The sequence below is a fragment of the Mirounga leonina genome, unplaced genomic scaffold (genome assembly GCF_011800145.1).
Source record: "Mirounga leonina isolate KUSES-001 unplaced genomic scaffold, KU_Mleo_1.0 Mir_197, whole genome shotgun sequence".
Taxonomy (NCBI): domain Eukaryota; kingdom Metazoa; phylum Chordata; class Mammalia; order Carnivora; family Phocidae; genus Mirounga; species Mirounga leonina.
In genome coordinates, this window is record NW_023270494.1 from 10741289 (window position 1) to 10761823 (window position 20535).

Genomic DNA, 20535 nt, shown 5'->3' on the forward strand with positions numbered 1-20535 from the left:
TCCAACCTTCCACCAGTTATTAATTAATCATTTCTTTAAGCTATTTAATAACAATCTCAGCGACATTTGAGATGGCAGTTTGGAATTCTATTGCTAAAGACGCAAGATTCTCTTTCTACTTTGTCAGTCAAGTCTGTGTTTCTTTATTTGTCTGGCCTTATTCTAGAAAAAGATTCTAATTTGAAACTCTTCTAAATTATACCTAATTTAAACCCTGAATTTAGAAACCACATCCTTTCTCTTAGCACTTTTTTTAGCTTGGAGAAATGGTAAATGTTTAAAAACAAGGAATTATAAGGAGTGCTTAATAGTAATAATTTAAAAATGGTATATGTATTTTTCAATGCATTGATAATCATGCAAAATAAGGTACTGATGTGACACCGGGAAAAGGGTAGCAAGCTTAATTCTCTTTTCTACATTAAATACTGTCGAAATTCTGGTTCACCATTTATTTTGTTCAGCTAGGCAACTTGTTAAATCTCAGTCTATGACTTCTATGATCTATGTATTCCCATGTGATTTATTTGTCTAAAAATCTGTTAATGAGATATGGGGATTTGGGTTGCCGTCATGACAACCACACAATATGGCTTGTTTGCTATTTCCTAGATACAGAAGCTCGGAAAGGAACATCTTTCCTGCAGATGCTTATTTAGTACTGGGACCTGGTAACTATGGAAATTTAGATTGAGATTATGTGGCTAAATTGTTTACAAAGTACACAAAAACTGATAACTAGCTGGCTCAAAGAGACAGTAAAATATGTTATGGTCAATATATTTTTTTGTGAGGAGAGTTTCGGAGAGCTGGGTTTTGGTCTTGAAACAAGAGCAGAAGCACCAGCAGACAGAATGAATGACGGAGAACCTTATAAAAATAAGAAGCTCAGGAAACAAATGCCTCCTTTAGTGACAGAAAAAAGGAGGAGACTTCTGAAGGTAGAGCAGGTTGAGACTACTAGTGAAAAGTACAATTGCAGAGTTGAGATGCATATGTGTTTCAGTAACACGTTTTTACCAAGTTTATTTATCTTTGACCTCCATCGACATACTTGCCCACAAACCCTAGATCATTAGGAATTCATTCTTCTGAAATTGTAACTAACATGTCTTAGACATTTCAAAAGAGAAAAAATACATGGTTGAATAGTTTTTATTACCTGCCTTCTGTAGTTTTCCTGCATAGTTTCTAAGACATTCTATTTGCACTCCCACTGCCAGATTTTTAATCATCATGGACTCTGCTAAACCTCTTTAAATTTCTCATTTAATCCATATTGGGTAGGAGAAATAAAACACGATTCCTTGATATATATATATATATATATTTTTTTTTTTTCTTGGTAGTATTTAGCTGTGACAGTTGGGAGAGATTTGGTTTAAATCTGAAAAGCAAAAGAACAAAGATATGTAAAAATACATGGTGTACACAGGATTAACAGAATTTTAAAAAAGTCTTTAAATAGTTAAATTCCCCAAAGTAAAGAACTGTGCAAGAAATATGACCGTACAGAAATCTGTAGAGGAAAATCTAACGCTAGCGTTGAGCTTTTCTTTTCTTTACAGTAACTTTTGACTACCATTTAGGGCACTTTGGGCAATAAAACTCAAAACATCGGTTTATATTTTTAGCAAAAATAAGTGCGGGTTTAGAATCTCCCACAGATGCCTGTGTGTCAGGCCATTTGGAAAATTCAGGATCCTCCACATTCCCAGACTCTCCTGAGGACACTTGAGAAATTAAAGCACCCTCAGTGTCCAGGTGTCTCAGGTCGGTGTCTGATGGGGGAACGAGGCAGCAGTTAGGAGAGAATGAGGACAGTGCAACCCAGACACTGCAGCGGGGAACACAAGGGGCAGCGGAGTGAATCGAAATGCAGTCCTGGGAGAGCGCCACTCAAAAGCCGGAAAACAGACAAGAAAGGGTTCCTAAAACGAGGAGCCACCGGGAAGGCTGATGGGAGGGCTGCAGGTCAAGGTCAAACGCTAGGAGGCGGCAGCGTTTGGACTCAAACGCGAGCCCCTGACTTCAGGCCCGTTGTTTTGCCTGTGCCTCGAGGGAGAGCACGCCGAGGTCTCCGCAGACCGTACAGATCCCAAGCTCACTCCAGGGCCGGAGCCAGAAACACTCAAGCTCTGCGGCTGGGCGCGCAGGAGCGCGCGCGCATGCCCGGGCCTCAGCGCGCCCCCGCTCGCCCCGCCCCCTCGGAGCCCCGCCCCCAGGTGCGTGGACTTCGCGGGAGCGTCAACCCCACGACGCGCGCCGGGACGCGCGGGGCCGAGCGCCGGGAGCGCGCGTGTCCGCAGATCCCGGTTCTTCGGGAGCCCCGCCCCCAGGTGCGTTCGGCAGGAGGCGGAGCGAGGCTTCCGGCGTTGCGCGCTCCCCTCGCAGGCGCGCCGCCGGCCCTGCGGCTCTCGGGCGCTCGGGGCCGAGCGGCAGGGGCGCGCGCGCGGGGCCGCGCTCTCTCTCACGCACACTCCCGTTTCCGAGCTCCGTCAGCCGCGCGGCGTGTCTCCCCAGGCGGAGCGTGTCCCTGCCTGACCGCGCTGCGGCTCGGCCCTGAGGTGAGGGGGGCTTGGAGGGCAGCGGCGCCGGCGGCTCAGCCGGGGTTGGAGCGGGGGGAGGGACGCCGCCCCTTCGGGAGTGAGGGGCGGAGGAGAGGCGGGCGAGGGAGAGGGGTGGCGGGGACGGGGCCGGACCAGCCGGCGAGCTGAGGGGGGCGGGAGGAGCCCCCAGGGGGGAGGAAGCGCGGTTTGCGGCGGGCCGCGGCGGGGCCGCGGTGGCCGCTGCCCCGGTGTCGCGCGCGGGGGCGGGGGCGGCTGCGGGGCTGCACTGGGCGCGACGGGGTCGGGTCCCTCGCAGGGCGGCGAGGGAGGGAGAACGTGCGAGTCCGTTTCCCTCCAAGCGCCTCAGGCGCTGAGCGCTGGTCCCCCGCTGGGGCTCTCGCGCCGCTCCTCACCCTGGGTGTCAGAAGGGGAGTTCGGAGAGAGGAGGACGCGCAGGGCTCCTGACAGGATCTGGGGGGAAATGCCCTGATTCCTGAGGCGCAAGGCAGAGCTCGGGCATGAAAAGACTTCCGCGTCCCAGAAAGCCGGTTAGGCAGGAGGTATCCACGTATGGGTTTGAGGCGCTAGCAGCTCGGAGGGGGGGTTCTCCAGTGCTCCGGGGGCCAACATGCCCCTTTTTGAACAAATAAGTGGGAAAGACTGTAGATGATCACGTGCTTTCTGTCGAGGACGTTCTGAAGGAACAGAAGGGGAGAAGAGATGTGTTTGACACCCAGCTGTGAGCCAGGCTCCGTGTTGGTCTCATTTCATGCTGACAGCAAGCCCTGGAGGTTGGGCACAGGTGGAGAGCGGGTCACAGAAGAGGTTAAGGCACTTACGAAGGTCTCGATTAGCAAAAAGGTAGAATGACGGTTCTAACCCAGGGATGCCGGACTCTAAAGCCTGGTGCTTTCTTTACCCACCACATTTTGTGTCTGCCCAAGAGAGCCGTATGATGGGTGTCTTCAGGGAAGACTCCGTACAGGAGAACACTGTTAGGGCAGTTAAGGCTCTTGGGATGGTCGGGTTCGAAGCAAACTAACAAGGCAATACATTAATCCTTGACTGTGCTGCGGGAGTCTGTTTCCCTTTAAACAGGGTTCGGGGGCGCCTGGGTGGCTCAGTCGGTTGAGCGACTGCCTTCGGCTCAGGTCGTGATCCTGGAGTCCCGGGATCGAGTCCCGCATCGGGCTCCCTGCTCAGCAGGGAGTCTGCCTCTCTCTCTGACCCTCCCCCGTCTCATGTGCTCTCTCTCATTCTCTCTCTCAAATAAATAAACAAAATCTAAAAAAAAAAAAAAAAAAAGATGCCAGTTGCAGAGGTCCACGTGTTATAGGATATAGACATATATATATGCAATGTCCCAAACAGGAAAATCTATAGAGAAGAAATTAGCTTAGTGGTTGCCAGGGATTGAAGGGTTGAGAAGAAATGGGGAGCAGGGAGCGATGGCTAAAGGAAGTACAGACTTCCTTTTTGGGGTGATGAAATGTTCTAGAATTGATCATGGTGATGGCTGCACAACTCTGTGAATGTACTAAAAATTGCACACTATAGGGCGCCTGGGTGGCTCAGTTGGTTAAGCGACTGCCTTCGGCTCAGGTCATGATCCTGGAGTCCCGGGATCGAGTCCCGCATCGGGCTCCCTGCTCGGCAGGGAGTCTGCTTCTCCCTCTGACCCTCCTCCCTCTCATGCGCTCTGTCTCATTCTCTCTCTCTCAAATAAATAAATAAAATCTTAAAAAATAAAAAATAAAAAATAAATAAATAAACAGGGTTTGGTATAAGAAATCTTACGGTCTGAGTCAAAGCAAATTTATTAATATTATACATGTTTATTTGAATGTCTTTCCTATCCCAGATACTATGTGGGAAGAGTACCAAGATGAATACGGTTTTTATCATCTCTGCCCTTGCGTTAATTGAGAGGATGATCATGTAAAATAATTTTGCCATATTCTACTAAGTCATAATCTTTACTAGCATGCGAATTAGTTGGATTAAAATAGTTGTGAGCTCAAGCTTTTAGGAACCTATTATATGTTAGAAAAGGGATGGGATAACTGGTTATGTGGGCACCGTTGCATTGTTGTTTTCCCGTTCAACAACAACAAAATACTGTCATAAAATTCAGGTTAAGTCATGTTGACAGTATTTTGTTTTATTATTATGTTACCTTCAGTAAATTTTAAAACATGAGAAGGGAGTATTTATGATTTACCCTCTGTTAAGTTAAATTTTATGGTGCTTTTATTAGTTGAGAAACCAGTGATGTAATTTGGCAGGAATTTCTTTCCAGGCATCTGTCAAATATATTCTTAACCTCTTCCAAAAAATAAACCTTAAATATCAGATTCTGTTTAAGCTTTAGTGGTTCAGATTTTTAACGAAAACAGTTATCAGGTTAGCCAGAAATGGAATATTGTTGAAATACTTAGCATTATCTTAGGCATAGTTGCAGGTGGAAGGAAAGGAAGGATAGTGAGACATTTGGAAATTTCTTCTGATTGCTTCAGTTTTTTCAGTGAAGTAGGAATCAAGGTTTTAATCTGAGTGTGGGGCTGCTGGTAGGAGTGGAGGTTTGGGGATTGGGAGAGTGAATGCACTAGTGAAATACATGATTGCTAGGCAATTAAACAGTTATTCTTAGGTATGAAAAGCAAAGTAGAGGAAATACAGGTGCTGTATGTGGGTGCACAAAGTGAAGGTGTCTAATCTAATTTTGCGTACTGGGTGTTTCACAACCCATCTCCAGAGCCTGTCTTTTCAGTGTCATCTAGCGCAATACACCTGCCCCCTTTGCCCTAGTTCACTTTGCCCATGCTTCGGCCACATCACAGGAATCCCTGTTCCTTATACAAGTCAAGCCCTTTTGGATTCTAGCTTTCCCCTTCTTTTTTCTTTGCCTGATATTTCTATTCCATTCTTTCCCCAATTGGACTTAATACATTATATTAAATTTTATCTATCTGCAAAGTCATTGACAGTGTCTATTTTTTCCCATTATGTTTGATGCATAAATTTCTTAGTAAGTGTTAAATGAATGTGCCACTTTTCTTCTTTCTCCCTCCTTTAATCTGTAACAGGGGTCAGCTCTGTAAAGAGCTAGATAGTAAATATTTTAGGTTTTGTGGACTGTATGGTCTCTGTATCAATTAACTCTGCTATTGGAGCACAAAAGCAATCATAATACAGAAACGGGTGAGCATGGCAGTATTTGAATAACACTTTATTTATAGTCATGATATATGAATTTCATGTAATTTCTACATGTCACAAGTATTATTCTTTGATTTCCCCCTCCCCCGGCCATTTAATAATGTGAAAAACACTCTTAACTCATGGGCTGTACAAAACAGGCTCTGCTCTGGATTTAGCTCCTACCTCCTTCGTTGTAGTTGGCAGACCTTTGATCTATAAGGATTCTTAGCAAGCCCTTTAATAAAGGAATTTGCAGTAAGAAGATACTGGTTATAATATTACCATTGGTGGTAGAGAAGCAAAGATAAAGCAGTCTTTTTTGGTCAAGAATCTCATGGTCAAGTTCAAGATTAAGACATGTAAACAAATAATGATGAGGACACAGTATGGTAACTGCAATTAGTTTATTGATTGGATATGGAAGTGGAAGAAAGTAGTGTTAATCATCTTTGCTTGGTGGACTAGGAGTAACCTCAGACAGTTATCTGTTGGAGATGGGGAACATTTTCAGCAAAGAGCCTTTCCAAAAACCTTTGAAGCTTGCTAAAAAGGTGACTGACCACATCTCTTACCAGGACAACTCAATTTCTTTATTTTATAGGATATAATCTTGATTCATTTCTCCCACAAATAAAACTAATACATTCCAAATAATTTCTAACAATTATTTCTAACAGTCCTCCACTTTTTCTTATTGCTTTGAGAAAGGTAAAATATATTTCACAGCAGGTATAATGTAGTAATCAATATTTCTTTAATAAATGAATATTTGATTATATCACTTCTAGTCTTAATTATCAATACATTAGAAAAGGAAGGTGAGCTTTAGTGGGCTTTGAATTTTCCTGCAATTTATAGATTTAGTATGAATTGTTTTTATCTAGGAAAGTTAAATATTTGATTAAACCTTTAGTGATACTAGGTGTTTAAGACAGATCTAATTATTATTTAAAAGCTCTACAACAAACTTAATGCATTCCCCAGGTATGCTGTGGAGCAATGGAATGTAACGTAAAATGTTTAAGAATAATTGTGTACTCTGTGTGTCTGTCATTGCTTTTAGTATTGTTTTAAGAATTGGCTTTGTTAGACAGTTTTAAAGATACTGGTCTGGTACGTCTTTGCCCTGGAACTATATCAGGTATTACAAGTTTTCCAAAAAGCATGATTTGTTAAAAATATGCCATTAGAAGTTTTATTGTATTTCAGTTCTTAGCCTGTGCTTTCAAGGATCCTTTTCTGGTATATGCTGCAAAAGAGAAAGTCCTATGTGTTGTCTACTCAAAAAGCTTCTTTGATGTTGTGTAGTCCTTTCCTCCATTCACAACTCTCCCGTGGCTTTCATGAACTCTATCACGAGTGAGTGAACTCCTGGATGTGAGATCGTGTTCCCATTTACAGACAGTGTCAAATGTGGGGCTGGCTAAGCATCTTTTCTTGCCTTTTCCTTTTGTTCTTTTGAATGCCTTCATAAGGCTATAAAGCTTGAGATAATTAAAGAGAATTAGAGTGCATAAAGAAGACATTTAGAGCCCTGTGCTAAATATGGCATTTCTTATGGTTTAGGAGAAGGCACATGACAAGTTAAAGTCTTCACAGTTGTCCCCTTACTGGCCACACCTCATTTCTAACTTTGCAGCCTTGTTTCAGTTACACACGTCTGTCAGAAGCACCACTTTCATGTCCCCTCTGCTGGATGGATCTCCTTTCTTTCAGGAAGCCTCATTCACCCACCCATAGGAGTTGGTCTCATCTCAGATATCATCTCTTTCTCTTTGGCTTCAGTGTAGAAAGCACTGCCTTCCCACATCTTTCCTTCACTCTAATTTCCCATTTGAAACCCTGCAGAAGAGTGGGGGGATGAGGCTGAGAAGAAGGGACTTCTGTGTTTACCCTACCAGTGTGAGTCTCAGGCACCCCCTTTTTATTCTTTTTCTGTCTTCTTCCCAAAGGGCAAACATTCTCAGAGCCAATATGGTCTCAACACTGGAAGAGGAAGCAAAATATTTTCCCGAACACCCATAATTTGCAAGGAATCTTTTAAAGTAGAGTTAGTACTTCACATTACTATGCAGAGCAGACGTTGCCTGGTTTATCCCCATGGCCCCTTTCCTTTGGGCTTGCTTAGACACTGTGGGCTGTGGGGGTGAGGACAAATAGATCCATTGTTGTGTCTGTTTACAAAAACCTGACTATAGCTTTGAAATTGCTGTTTAGATGAACATTAAACTAAAAAGTTTGTGAAAAATCGATGTTAAGAATGTTTCATTTTGGGGTGCCTGGGTGGCTCAGTCGTTAAGCATCTGCCTTCGGCTCAGGTCATGATCCCAGGGTCCTGGGATCGAGCCCCGTGTCGGGCTCCCTGCTCGGCGGGAGGCCTGCTTCTCCCTCTCCCGCTCGCCCTGCTTGTGTTCCCTCTCTCGCTGTGTCTCTCTCTGTCAAATAAAAAAAAAACAACTTTTTTAAAGAATGTTTCATTTTTTATAAACAGCCAAACCAGGTGTTACATGTCACAAAGGAAACAAGCAGCCAATTGGGTTTTCTTCTTTAATAAGTTGAACAAATAGAAGTTCAGGGTTATTGAAATTTAACATTTTCGCATGATTAGACTAGAGCTTCTAAGTTAAGAAACGTTACTTTGTTTAGGTCAGTGTCATGAACACACTGAAGGTGCACACACCAAGCTGTGTCTTTCCACAATGTCAGCTTTATTCAGTCGTAAAGCAAGGTTAACATTATTATAAGGCGGTTACAGGATTCCAAACTCCATGACATTTCACCATGTGATTAACTTGGCTTCTTACTCAGCACACAAAGCAGAACATAAGGCAAGTCACACAGCAAACAAGATAACACAGAGGGTAGGAGGTTAACGAACCAAACGCAAAGTCGGTGTGTAGGCTCATGGTTGAGATAAGGCATCCGCCGTCCTGGTCAGCTCTTGGCACTTATTGCTAACTGTGTTTGAGCAGTGAAGAATCTCGGTTCCCTTCGGAGATCAGTTGGACAGAGCCTTCGGCAGCAGCTGTCTTTTTTAAGTGGTCAGACATAAAGGGGTCAGGTCTGAAGAGTCTGACAGTTTGCTGCAAAAATCCTCCCTTTTTAAAGGGATTTAATCAGTCTTGGGCCCCGCAGACCTCCTCTGCTTCTGCTTGTTCTCAATTCTGGAGTGTCATCAGCTGATGCTGATCATGATGATATCTCGTAGCTGCAGTACCCTTAATTGATTGTGTTCTTGTTTGACACAGGTCCCTGCATGACATGGGTGACTCCTTCTTGCTCTCTACAGTCAGTCATACTGATCCATCTTTATAATTTTATAACAGATTTCTTAATCGTTTTTGGCTTTTTGCACTTTTACCATCCATTCTGGGAGATTTCCTTACTCAGCATTCTTTCTAACTCACTGATTTGCTTCAGATGCTGTTCACCCCATCTACTGAGATTTTATTTCTATCAGTCTGCTTCATTTCCAGGTTCCAGCTAGTGTTTTTTTAATTGCCTTGTTTTTGTTTCATGGATATGATATTCTTTGTTATCCTTTTGAGGATATTAGTTATACTGATTTTCAACGTGTATAATTACTTGCCATGTACCAGATACCATTTTCATGTTTTAATTTACATGTGTTAATTCTTTTAGTTATTCTAATAAGCCAAAGAAGTGGATACTATTATTATTTCACTTACAGATGAGAAAACTTAAACATAGAAAAGTTAAATAACTTTCCCAGAGTCTCAAGGCTAGTAAGTGGCAGAGGCTGGATTCATGTTTTAATTGGTTTGCTTCCGGAGGTCATACTCTTATACTGCATTATTTGTTGTTGGGATTTTAGACTTTGGTGTCTCCTCTTGGTATTGTTTTTATGTAAATGCTTACTGATTCCAGTTTCTTTCAGCATGTCTGAAGATGCTGCTTGGATTTACTATGCCTGTTGTTCTTTGATTGTGAGTGTGCTGGGGCAGGGGAGGAGTAGTGCCAGCCTGCTGGAAGTCATCAGCCATCTATGGGCTTGCACTGCCTCTCAATTTAAATACAGACTCCTACTCTTCCACAGGGAAGTAGATGAAGAAGTAAGGTTGGGATTTTACCTGATAAGTTAACCTCTTGTTAAAAAGGTATTATTTTAATTCAAAATAGAAATCTTTTTAAAGTATCAAAGTATCAAATATTAAAACAGCTGTTAGCTCCATTTATGTTTGCTTTGATTTTGAATCTTTTTTGGTGGAGAGGGATGACTGATGATAATGGATCAACTCAGCATCAGATTGATTAGATTATCTGGCCAATAAGTAGGAGAGAGACCTGGGAGACCTGGGTACAACTTAATGCAGCACGATTTGACTAAGGAAAAGGATGAGGACAGAAAAATCTACCTAAGGAATAGAGAGCTCAGGAGCAGAAGGGAAACGGCATGAAAGCACCTTTTACTTAGAGGGATTTTGTGCTTTGGAGGAAAGGATGTAAAACTGAGAATTGGATAGACACCGAAGTAACTTCTTTGATTAGTTACTGTGTGTTCTCTTCTATAGAAACATTACCCTGTTAATATTATTTTAAAGTAACTTGAAGAACTCTACATCATTTAGTGGTTCCCAACTTTTTATCTGCCCTTAGGCATTCCCAATAGTATCAGTGGAATTCTTCACTTAGTAGGGAGAGGAGGTAGACAGATTTTTAACATTCCCCTTATCATGCTCACTTTGAAAATCACTCTTGTCCTTATGAATAGTTTAACTATGGACTTAAGAACACATTATACTGTTATATTAGTTAAGTGTTTTTGGTTGTGAAGAACAGAATCTGATTCTGGCTAGCTTATGTGAAAATAAAATATATTGGGTGGATAATAGGGCATTTCACATACTCTAAGAAAGAAAAACCAAGTTTTGGGCACAGGAGGTATCATACTTTAGGGGAAAGCATAGTACCAAGAGTACATGAAGTGCATGAACTTTTTTTTTTTTTTTTTAATGTAAGCTCTATGCCTAACATTGGGCTCAAACTCAATGAGTTGCGTGCTTTTCCCACTGAGCAACCAGGTGCCCCTGAACTTTCTTTCTTAAATGTTTCCATTAATGTAACTGTTTACATGACTCCCAGTCTCTGGATCTTACTTAGTTAAAAATTCCATGCTTCCAGCCTTAGAGGTGGTAGTGGTAGGGATGGCAGTGGTTTGTGTGTCTTGGCATGGTGGGAGGGTGGAGGGTGATGTGTTTTTGGAGTAGTGTTGGGGTCCAGAGCTGATGGCCAGGAAAGAATTCTTGAGATGTCTTTGGTGCAAAAGGTGGTTTTATTAAAGCATGGGGACAGGACCCATGGGCAGGACCCGCTGATCTGTGATTGTGAGGGGCAACTGATTATATACTTGGGGTTGGGGGAAGTAAAGACAAAGGGAAGTTTCAAAAGGATTTTCATATGCTAAAGAAGGCTCTCAGGATAGTGGAGGCCTGGCTGTTAATCTGAGGTAGTTTTTCCCTCTACCCAAGGCATTAATGCTAAGACAGGTGGGAGCTTCCTGGAGGAACGTTATGCTCTGCCTGCCTCGAGTTATTTGTCATTGAGCTGCAGGTTATAAGGACATTTAATTTTATCTACATTTCCTTCTGCCTTTGTTTCCCACATCAGAGGGTAGAAGTAAGTTTTGCTGTAAAAAGCCCTAACTAGTGGTAGGGTAGGTGCAAGTGTTCATGAACTTCAGACAAGCCTGTTAAAGACAAAACCCTGAGTTCAGGGAGCAGTTCTCAAGGAAGAGAAATATTTGTGAGTCCATCAGCAACTTTATGAGGAGTCTGTTTTCTAAAAATGAGGACTTTAAGCATGCAGCATTCAATTTGAATGAATAATTCATTGGTGCCCACTAAATCAGTGTGTTTTGGCAGATAATGAGAATGTTCTTGCTGTACTGGTTAATGTTTCTGTTTGTGTTGTAGTAAGTCATCCTTGAATGAGTGTAGTTTTTCTTTTTTTGTTTGTTTCTTCTTTTTGGCCTAGAGATGATTATCAGTTCTTTACAGAATCTAATATAACATTAATGAGCCTGTTGGAAGAATTTATTTTTAATGTATCCTCCATTCTTGACTGCTTTATTAGTTCTGTTTTTAATGTACTTATTTAATATTTTTTACAGTATGTCTAATTGTGTAATTTTTTAAAAGATTTTTTATTTTTAAGTAATCGCTACACCCAGTGTGGGGCTTGAACTACCAACCTTGAGATCAAGAATTGCATGTTTTTCTGAGTGAGCCAGCCAGGCACCACTATAATTTTTTTAGTACATAAGTAACACATATTAATAGGAAAATTGAGAAAATGGAAAAAAAAGCACAAAGAAGGTAAAAGTTGTCCATAATTCCGTTGTTAAAAAAATCTCTCTTGTCTTTGTGCACATAAAAAGGATACTTATTTAATCCAAACTTAATTTATATTTACTTTTTTGAGTAAGACAAGCTGCCTCTAAAAAGTTACCTGCTTTTTTTATCTAGGTGGAGATGGTCAGCCAGTTTGGAATGGATTGTTCTTGTTTTGGAGGGAAGTCACACCAGTGGCCCCTATCAAATAGGTTTATATACAACAAGGCAACAATTAATGTTCTAGAAAATGGCCTAACAGGACTTTTTTGTTGTCTCTTCCAAGCTGCCCTCTCAATACCCTTTGGTGTGTAGAGATTCTAGGTTACTGGGGTAAGCAAATTGGAATAAGGACCACAGAGATAGCAGCTGAAACTCTGGCCACTTCCCTTAGGTTCAGCTTTACTGTAACCTCTTTGAAAAACTGAGGTAGCTCCAACAGAGGTCCACTGGCCGAAAGAGCTCCAGGGACCTTCAAAGGGTAAAGTTAGGCTGGAAGAGGGATACTGGACCTGAGACAATGATTTAGGTCATATTGTTTTTGTTTTTAAAGATTTTATTTACTTGAGGGAGAGCATGAGCTAGGGAAGGGGCAGAGAGACAAGCAAACTCCGCATTGAGCAAGGAGCCAGCCTTGGGGCTCAATCCTAGGACCCTGAGATCCTGACCGGAGCTGAAGTCAGATGCTTAACCAACAGAGCCACCCAGGCATCCTTAGGTAATACTGTTTAAAAAAAAAATTAAGGTGAAATTTGTTTCATCACTTCAAAGTAAAGCCCCTTACTCATTAAGCAGTTTCTCTCTATTCTCTCCCCAGCCTCTGGCAACCATTAATCTCCATTTCATTTCATTTCTATGGCTTTATATATTCTGGAAATTTCATATAAACAGAATCACCTAATATTTGATCTTTGTGTCTGGCTTCTTTCACATAGCATAATGTTTTGGAGGTTCATCCTTGTCGTAGCATATGTCAGTATTTCATTCCTTTTTATGGCTGAATAATATTTAATTGTGTGTATACATCACAATTCATTTATCCATTCATCTGTTTATGGACATCTGGGCTGTTTCTACCTTTGGCAATTATGAATAGGGCTGTTATGAACCTGCATGAACATGCACTTATTTGATTCCCTGTTTTCAGTATTTTGGGGTATATACCTAGAAGTGTTCCTTTGGGTATATATCTAGAAGAGGAATAGTGGGGTGATATGGTAATTCTATGTTTAACTTTCTGGGGAGCTGACAAACTGTTTTCCTCAGTAGTTGAACCAGCACTCCCACCAGCAGTGTATAAGTATTCCAGTTTTGCCATAGAGTTTCTTAGGAGAGATCTGCTCTCCTTCAAGTCATTATTCCTCTATAGGAAATGCATGGTTCTGTGACTGCTTTCAAGATTTTTTACTATCTTTAATTTTTAATGGTTTGATTATGATGTGTATGGATATGGATTTCCTTTGATTTGTACTGTTTGGGATTCACTAAGCCTCTTGGAACTTGCAGATTTTTATCTCTTGCCCAAAGTATTTTTCATCATTAACACTCTTTCTTCTCTCCTTTCTGGAACTCTGATAATTTGAATGTTAGACTTTTGTTATTGTCCATGGTTCTCTAAGACACTGTAATTTTTTAAAATTTTTATTTATTTATTTATTTATTTGACAGAGAGAGACACAGTGAGAGAGGGAACACAAGCAGGGGGAGAGGGAGAGGGAGAAGCAGGCTCCCCGCTGAACAGAGAGCCCGATGTGGGGCTCGATCCCAGGACCCTGAGATCATAACCTAAGCCAAAGGCAGATGCCTAACGACTGAGCCACCCAGGCGCCCCAACTGTGATTTTTTTAAAAACCTATTTTCTCTCTGTGGTTCAGACTGGATAACTTCTATTAGTCTATGAAATTCACTGACTTTTTCTATTATCTCCATTCTACTGTTGAGCCCATTCCATGGGTTTTATTTTATTTGTTATTGTGTTTTTCTGTTCTAAAGTTTTTTTTTTTTTTAAGATTTTATTTATTTATTTGAGTGAGAGAGAGAGAGAATGAACAGGGAGAGGAGCAGAGGGAAAGGAAGAAGCAACTCCCTGCTGAGCAGGGAGCCCCACGTGAGGCTTGATCCCAGGACCCTGGGATCATGAACTGAGCCGAAGGCAGACGCTTAAGAACTGAGCCACCCAGGTGCCCCTGTTCTAAAGTTTCTGTTTGGTGCTACTTTATGTCTTGTTTCTTTGCTGAGATTTTTTTATTTTTCATTGTTTTTAAGAGTGCTTGCTGTTGTTTGCTGGAACACTTTTTAAATATCTACTTTAAAGTTTTTGTCTGAATATTCCAAAATTTGTCATCTTGGCATTGGCATCTGTTGATTTTTCTTTTCTTAATAGAGTTGATATTTTCCACCCATTTCTTTTGCTGAGTTGCTTTGGATTGTATGAGACTGGGCTTTGTTTTGATTATATGGAGAGTGTTGATAATTTCTTCTAGCATGCTGGTCAGCCTGGTTAGGTTCAGGTCACAGGTTTCATCTGCATTCTTTGAGCTGTGGTTCTGATTTCAGTTTAGTTTTCAAAAGCCCTTGTAGTTAGTTTGGATCTGTCCTGTGTATGCCACCTGATGATCATTCTGGATCTGGGCAGTAGTCTGGCTTTTAGTTCAGTTCCTCAGGTCTTTGGTACACAGAATAGGATTAGATCCATGTGTGCCCGGCTTGGGGGTTAGTCCAGGAGTTAATAAACAACTTTATATGTTGCTCTCCTGAGCTCTTCTTTTTATTTGCTCTCCCTACTACTTTTGGATTCCATGTGGCTTCTCATTTCCATCCTACAGCCAGAATGCTAGGTTTATTTGCCCCATTGGGCCACATACCTGTGCATCTGCATCGACCACATCCAGGGCCCAGTGGTAGGAGAACGAGAACGCCTTGGGATTTGGTTCCACCCTTTTGGAGCTATAGCTCCACTTACTGGAGAGAAGCCTCAGAGTTGGGGCTGCATTAAGCTTTCATTACTGCAGTCTGACTGCTATCAGGTGATTGCTTGGAGATGGGGCATAGGAGAATGTAGAAAAGAAAAAAAGTTGGGATATTTTCCCATTCTCCCTGAGCAAATATTCCTTTCCAAGTTCTCAAGCCAGAACTAGAGAGCTTTTGGACCTTGGTTTCTCTGCCCCAGTGCCTACTTCCAGGGCATTCAGTTTGGGGGATACGAAGAGAGAAAAAGTGGTGAGCTCACTGTTGGTTGTGGGGATTTTAAATTCTGGTTCCCTCTTGTTTCACATGCGATTTACTTTTCAGGGTCTTCAAATTGCTGTTCATGTATTCTGTCCAGGTAGGAGAGACAGCTTGGAGTATGCTTAATTCCATCTAACCTGAGACTGAAACATCTGTTTGTTTTGCTATTAAATGGCATGTGCTTGACTGTGTGGTTCCAGTTTTTTTCATCTACTCTTTTAACAGACTGATCCAGAAAACATGGCTACTGCAATTAGGGAGGTGGGAGTTTGGAGACAGACCAGAACACTCCTACTGAAGAATTACCTAATCAAATGCAGGACTAAAAAAAGTAGTGTTCAGGTAAATTAAATGACTTTCTTATGCCTTATTGCAGTTTTTGCACTGACATGTTCCATCATCAAGAGAGGGTTTATTCTTCTGGATACATTTTTATTATAATTTTATGGTATTAGGTCTCTCTAAGATGCTTGGGAAATAAAACTTGTGTCAGTATAGAAAAGTACCTAAATTACCTAAAGCTTTTGGAATGTTAAAAATTTTAATAAAGATTCCTAAATTTAATTTCTGATATCAGTGCTTAAGTTTGAACTTTTAGACATGTATTTCCCAGGTTTCATGGAATTTAAAAAAATTCCACAGAAAACTTTGGAACATTTTTCCACAGTTTATTCCCCATGACTTCCCATCTTTTGGACTCTGGATTGAATTACCCAAGATTACTAAAATTATGTCACATATTTGTTCTCAACAAATGTACATTACTTTAAAAGATAAAAGAAAATAATAACTCTGGCTAGCCAGTTAATAATTCTAAAGGCTGAAAATATATTGTTCCTTTTCTGAAGCCAGCATAACAGTTAAACAGCAGGGTGAAACAATGAAGAGTTCATCCCTGATTATTCGATTTAACAGAGTATAGTTTTAACAGTAGACATTTAGGTATAATTAAGGCATGAGTTTTAAATTAGATTTGAATAAAGACATTTTTATGGTGAGCCCTACTAGGGCTGTTTGGTAAGTTAATTTAAATAATGTTATATACAAGTAAATTTATTATTATATTTTACATTTAATAATCTGAGATCTTTAAATATTAGTGTTTATGTCATTTTAATTTATTATGTGACTTGAATTTTAAAGTATTTCAGTGAAACTGAATATAAAGGAAAATTTGTCTAATATTCCTGTTGAGTTAGGTGAGATGCTCAACACAATATTTCTTTCAGGATAGAATTGCTTTTACTTTTTGTGCTTAAGAAAGAATACCCAAATTCCTCCTGTTTTTTCCTTAGTATTACATTGTTTGCTTAGAGATCTTGATGATATTTGCTGCCATTGGTATATTTTGTAACCATTTTGTTTGTCTCCTTTATTATAGGAAATTCTTTTTCCACTATTTTTTTTATTTTGGTTAATATTAATTAGTATGATGCATCCAAATAAGAGATACGAAGAAGTGCCTGATATAGAACTTAACCCTATGGACAAATCTATGCTCTCTAACCTAATTCTGGGATATACTCCAGTGACTAATATTACAAGAAACATCATGCAGAAAGTTTCTACTGACCACCTTCCTGAGGGTATTGTGAGCTTATATATGGATTCTATCTATAACAGTATTTTTCTGCTTGCTTTATTGAGTAAATTACACTCTTAACACTTGAAGATATGTCCCCTCACCAAAATATAGTTTAATAAAAATTATTAAAATCATTCAATCCTGCTGAAGCATGTTGCATAGGTCTTAATATTTTATATATATATATTTTAAAGATTTTATTTATTTATTTGAGAGAGCGAGAGATTGAGAGAGAGAGAGAGCACGCACAAGCTAGGGGGAGAGGCAGAGGGAGAGGGAGAAGCAGGCTCCCCACTGAGCAGGGAGCCCGACGTGGGACTCAATCCCAGGACCCTGGGATCATGACCTGAGCTGAAGGCAGCCGCCTAACCGACTGAGCCACCCAGGCACCCCTTAATATTTTATATTTAATTATCAGACCATTTATAAAAAAAGCACATTTGTACAGGATAAAAGATTTGGAGGCATATTTCATTTTGATTCTGACTCATATAATAAGAAGCTAGAGGTATAAAGATTACAGAGCAGTAATCATTTCAGACTGCCATTCCTATTTATGGAGGTATAAGGTGTAAACAGAAGTGGTACTTATCTTTGGAGACTAGGACTGTGGCTAAGTACCTAAGTCTTATTTCACTCAGTTTGTACTTCTCACAAGAAATAGACTGGATAACAGTGTAAGTGATTTCATACTAATGAGCCTGACGTGGCTGTGAGAGAACCCAAGACAAGAACTAAAGAAAGTGACAATTTCTACTATGATGATTAATTTAATGAAATGCTAAATTGTTGAAAATAACGAATTAACATATTGTCCTATATAATCAGGTAGTTTTAATTAACTTCTAGTATGTATCATCATAGTTTTGGATAATGCATCACTGAATAGATAATGCTTATACAATCAGGAGCCAGATAACTTTTCCCCTATTGGTTTCTTTCCGTCTTATTACTACTTAATATCTTATTGGTATATGTTTGTTGGTTTCCCTAAGCACAAGTAGCATGGATAGCCATAGCATTTAGCATGCTAGCTCAAAAAACTGATGAGAAATGTTGAGAAAAAAATTCTTTGGTAATTCTGAGTTAGAGGAAAGCATATACACCAAAGAAACCCAAGTCAGTGTGTATTAACTTAGATGCTAAAATAGTAGAAATATATATAGATTTTTTTTAAAGATTTTATTTATTTGACAGAGAGATACACAGTGAGAGAGGGAACACAAACAGATAGAGTGGGAGAGGGAGAAGCAGGTTTCCCGCGGAGCAGGAAGCCTGATGCGGGGCTCGATCCCAGGGGCCTGGGATCATGACCTGAGCCAAAGGCAGACACTTAATGACTGAGCCACCCAGGCACCCCTATATATAGATTTTTTTTTAAAAAAAAGTTCTGTCTTTTTAACCACAGAACTGTCTGAAAGTGGGACATGCATCCATATATGGTAACATGACTGGTAAGACGTTGAACTAACACCCTCTTTATTCAGATCAATCTGTGTCCAACTTAAAGGTCCAGAAAATCATGAATTAACATTGAAGTAATACTTTATAATTTACAGAGCATTTTTATGTTTGTAATTGCATTTGATCTTATCAACCAGTGTGATCAGCTAGGTATTAGGGATGAGGATACTGAAGTTTGGAGAATTAAATTGCTTATCTCTGCTCACATAGCTAGTAAATAACACAGTTAAGCACATAATCCTGTGTTCTTCTATTTCACCACATGTCCTGAAACTTCTTTAGTGAAGACTAGTTGCTTGTAAATAAAACTCTAAGAAAACATTAAAAAATTGGGATTATCTGATGTGAAAGGAATCTCAGAGATTATTTTCTCCATATGTCTTCTAGGAAAGGAACAAGCAGTCTGGGGTTGAAATGGCAATTTTTATTCAAGGGAGAGTGTGTCTTAGTTACCAGAGTATATATTTGGTTTCTGAGAAAGATAATGGAATTTTCTTCTTCAGAAGAAATATTTGAAAATAAAATATCCATTCACTTATCAAGAAGTTACTTTGAAATAGATAAATGAACTACATATACTGCATAATAAAGTTTATGCTAAACTTCATCATATTAATAACTTCTGTGTGTTACACAGACACATAATTTATGTACTCAGGTGACAGCTGAGAAATAGTGTCTGAAATTGTACTATTATTCATTATTATGTAGTATATTCATGGCTCTATTTTCTTGAAAGTTAGAGAATAACACAGAAGTGCTTATAAAATACTATATTCATCAAATATCATGCTCCATTTGGTCTATTGTTTGGTACTAAACTTTTAATTTGTGAGTTAACTTTATTGTTACAATATTTTACAGTCATAATTACTGAAGAATATGTAAATGAAAAAGAATTGTTAGTATCCAGTCTTTCTAAGCCCAACAACTTTGTGGGTGTGGTTTTCAAAGATTTCATGTCCTACGAACTCCGTTTTTTTCCTGATATAATTCCAGTATCTTCTATTTATATGGATTCAAGAGGTAAATAGCCTTAAGTAATCTTGTATTTCAAATAAATGCATATCTTTGCTGCTTTTAGTTCATATGCAGAATTTGATGGGGTCCAACATTGGCATTTTCAACTGTACTTACTGGTTAAGAGAAAAAAAAAGAGAAAAAAACTGTCAAGTATAGCATAAATGTATATGTATAAACAAATATCCGTCTACATCTACATGTAATATGAAATATAATTTATGTAGCATCCATTTTAATTTTAATACATTTGTATATATTTTAATTACAGTAACAGAAAGCAAAATTTTATCTTGAATTATATGACTTTCTGAATCGGCATTTTTTTTCTCCATGTAATTGTTTTTCATATGTGGTGTGCTACATATCTTTAAATTTCAAGGTCTTGGACCAATGAACTTTATTAGTTTTATGTTTATATCATGGAAAACAGCCTTCAGTGCTTAAACCTCTGAAGAGATACTATCAATCACAAACATTTATTGAGCAGTGTTAAAGTCCCTTATGCTGAGTACTGTATTTGTGACTTGATTCCAAAAGGCCCTTAGAAAATTTTATTTCTTCCTGTCGTCCTAACCTGGACTTCTCCTGGCATCTGGAAGTGCTTTGAATCTGACTAAGTCACTGTAGAGTGACTTACCTTGAAACAGAAAAGTGACTTATTTTAAATAACCATGCTTACAGTTGATTTCTTTCTATGTAACTCTTTATTTCAAAAATTTCAAATAAATAATTGGGAATGTGCTATTCTTTGCCTTCAAAGGGCAATTGCTTATTCTTCGATCCTATGGAGATTGATTAATTATATTGCTTTAGTAACCCTCCATATGTTATCTTTAAAAGAAAGCACGTACATGTTGTGCAAATACTTATGTCTCACATTTTGTCCCCATAGCTGGCTGTTCAACATCATGTGAGGCTGCTCAGTACTGGACCTCAGGGTTCACAGTTTTACAAGCATCCATAGATGCTGCCATTATACAGGTAATATGGTGAAGGAAATAAAATAAAGCCGAACCATATATATTTTCTAAAGATTTTATTTATTTATTTGAGAGAGAGAAAAAGCCAAACCATATTTTAACAATATGCCCTAAGTCTTTACAGTTAGGATTTGGTTTGTCTACTGTCAGATGTA

At 39.7% G+C, this 20535-nt stretch overlaps 1 protein-coding gene across 5 annotated transcripts in view; it reads left to right on the forward strand.

The window, feature by feature from the left end:
• ABCA5 (ATP binding cassette subfamily A member 5) overlaps positions 1-20535 on the forward strand; it is a 129418-nt gene that overhangs the window by 51983 nt on the left and 56900 nt on the right. For 2 of the 5 annotated variants that reach the window (XM_035026155.1, XM_035026152.1), the window contains exons 2-6: positions 15392-15425; positions 15554-15670; positions 16710-16914; positions 19242-19403; positions 20293-20381. In XM_035026155.1, the coding sequence (XP_034882046.1) occupies positions 15411-15425; positions 15554-15670; positions 16710-16914; positions 19242-19403; positions 20293-20381 (588 nt within the window). In that variant the 5' untranslated portion in view covers positions 15392-15410. Of the gene's footprint in view, positions 1-2339; positions 2568-15391; positions 15426-15553; positions 15671-16709; positions 16915-19241; positions 19404-20292; positions 20382-20535 lie in introns of those variants that run through there. The other 3 variants (XM_035026153.1, XM_035026154.1, XM_035026156.1) reach the window with 3 other exon arrangements.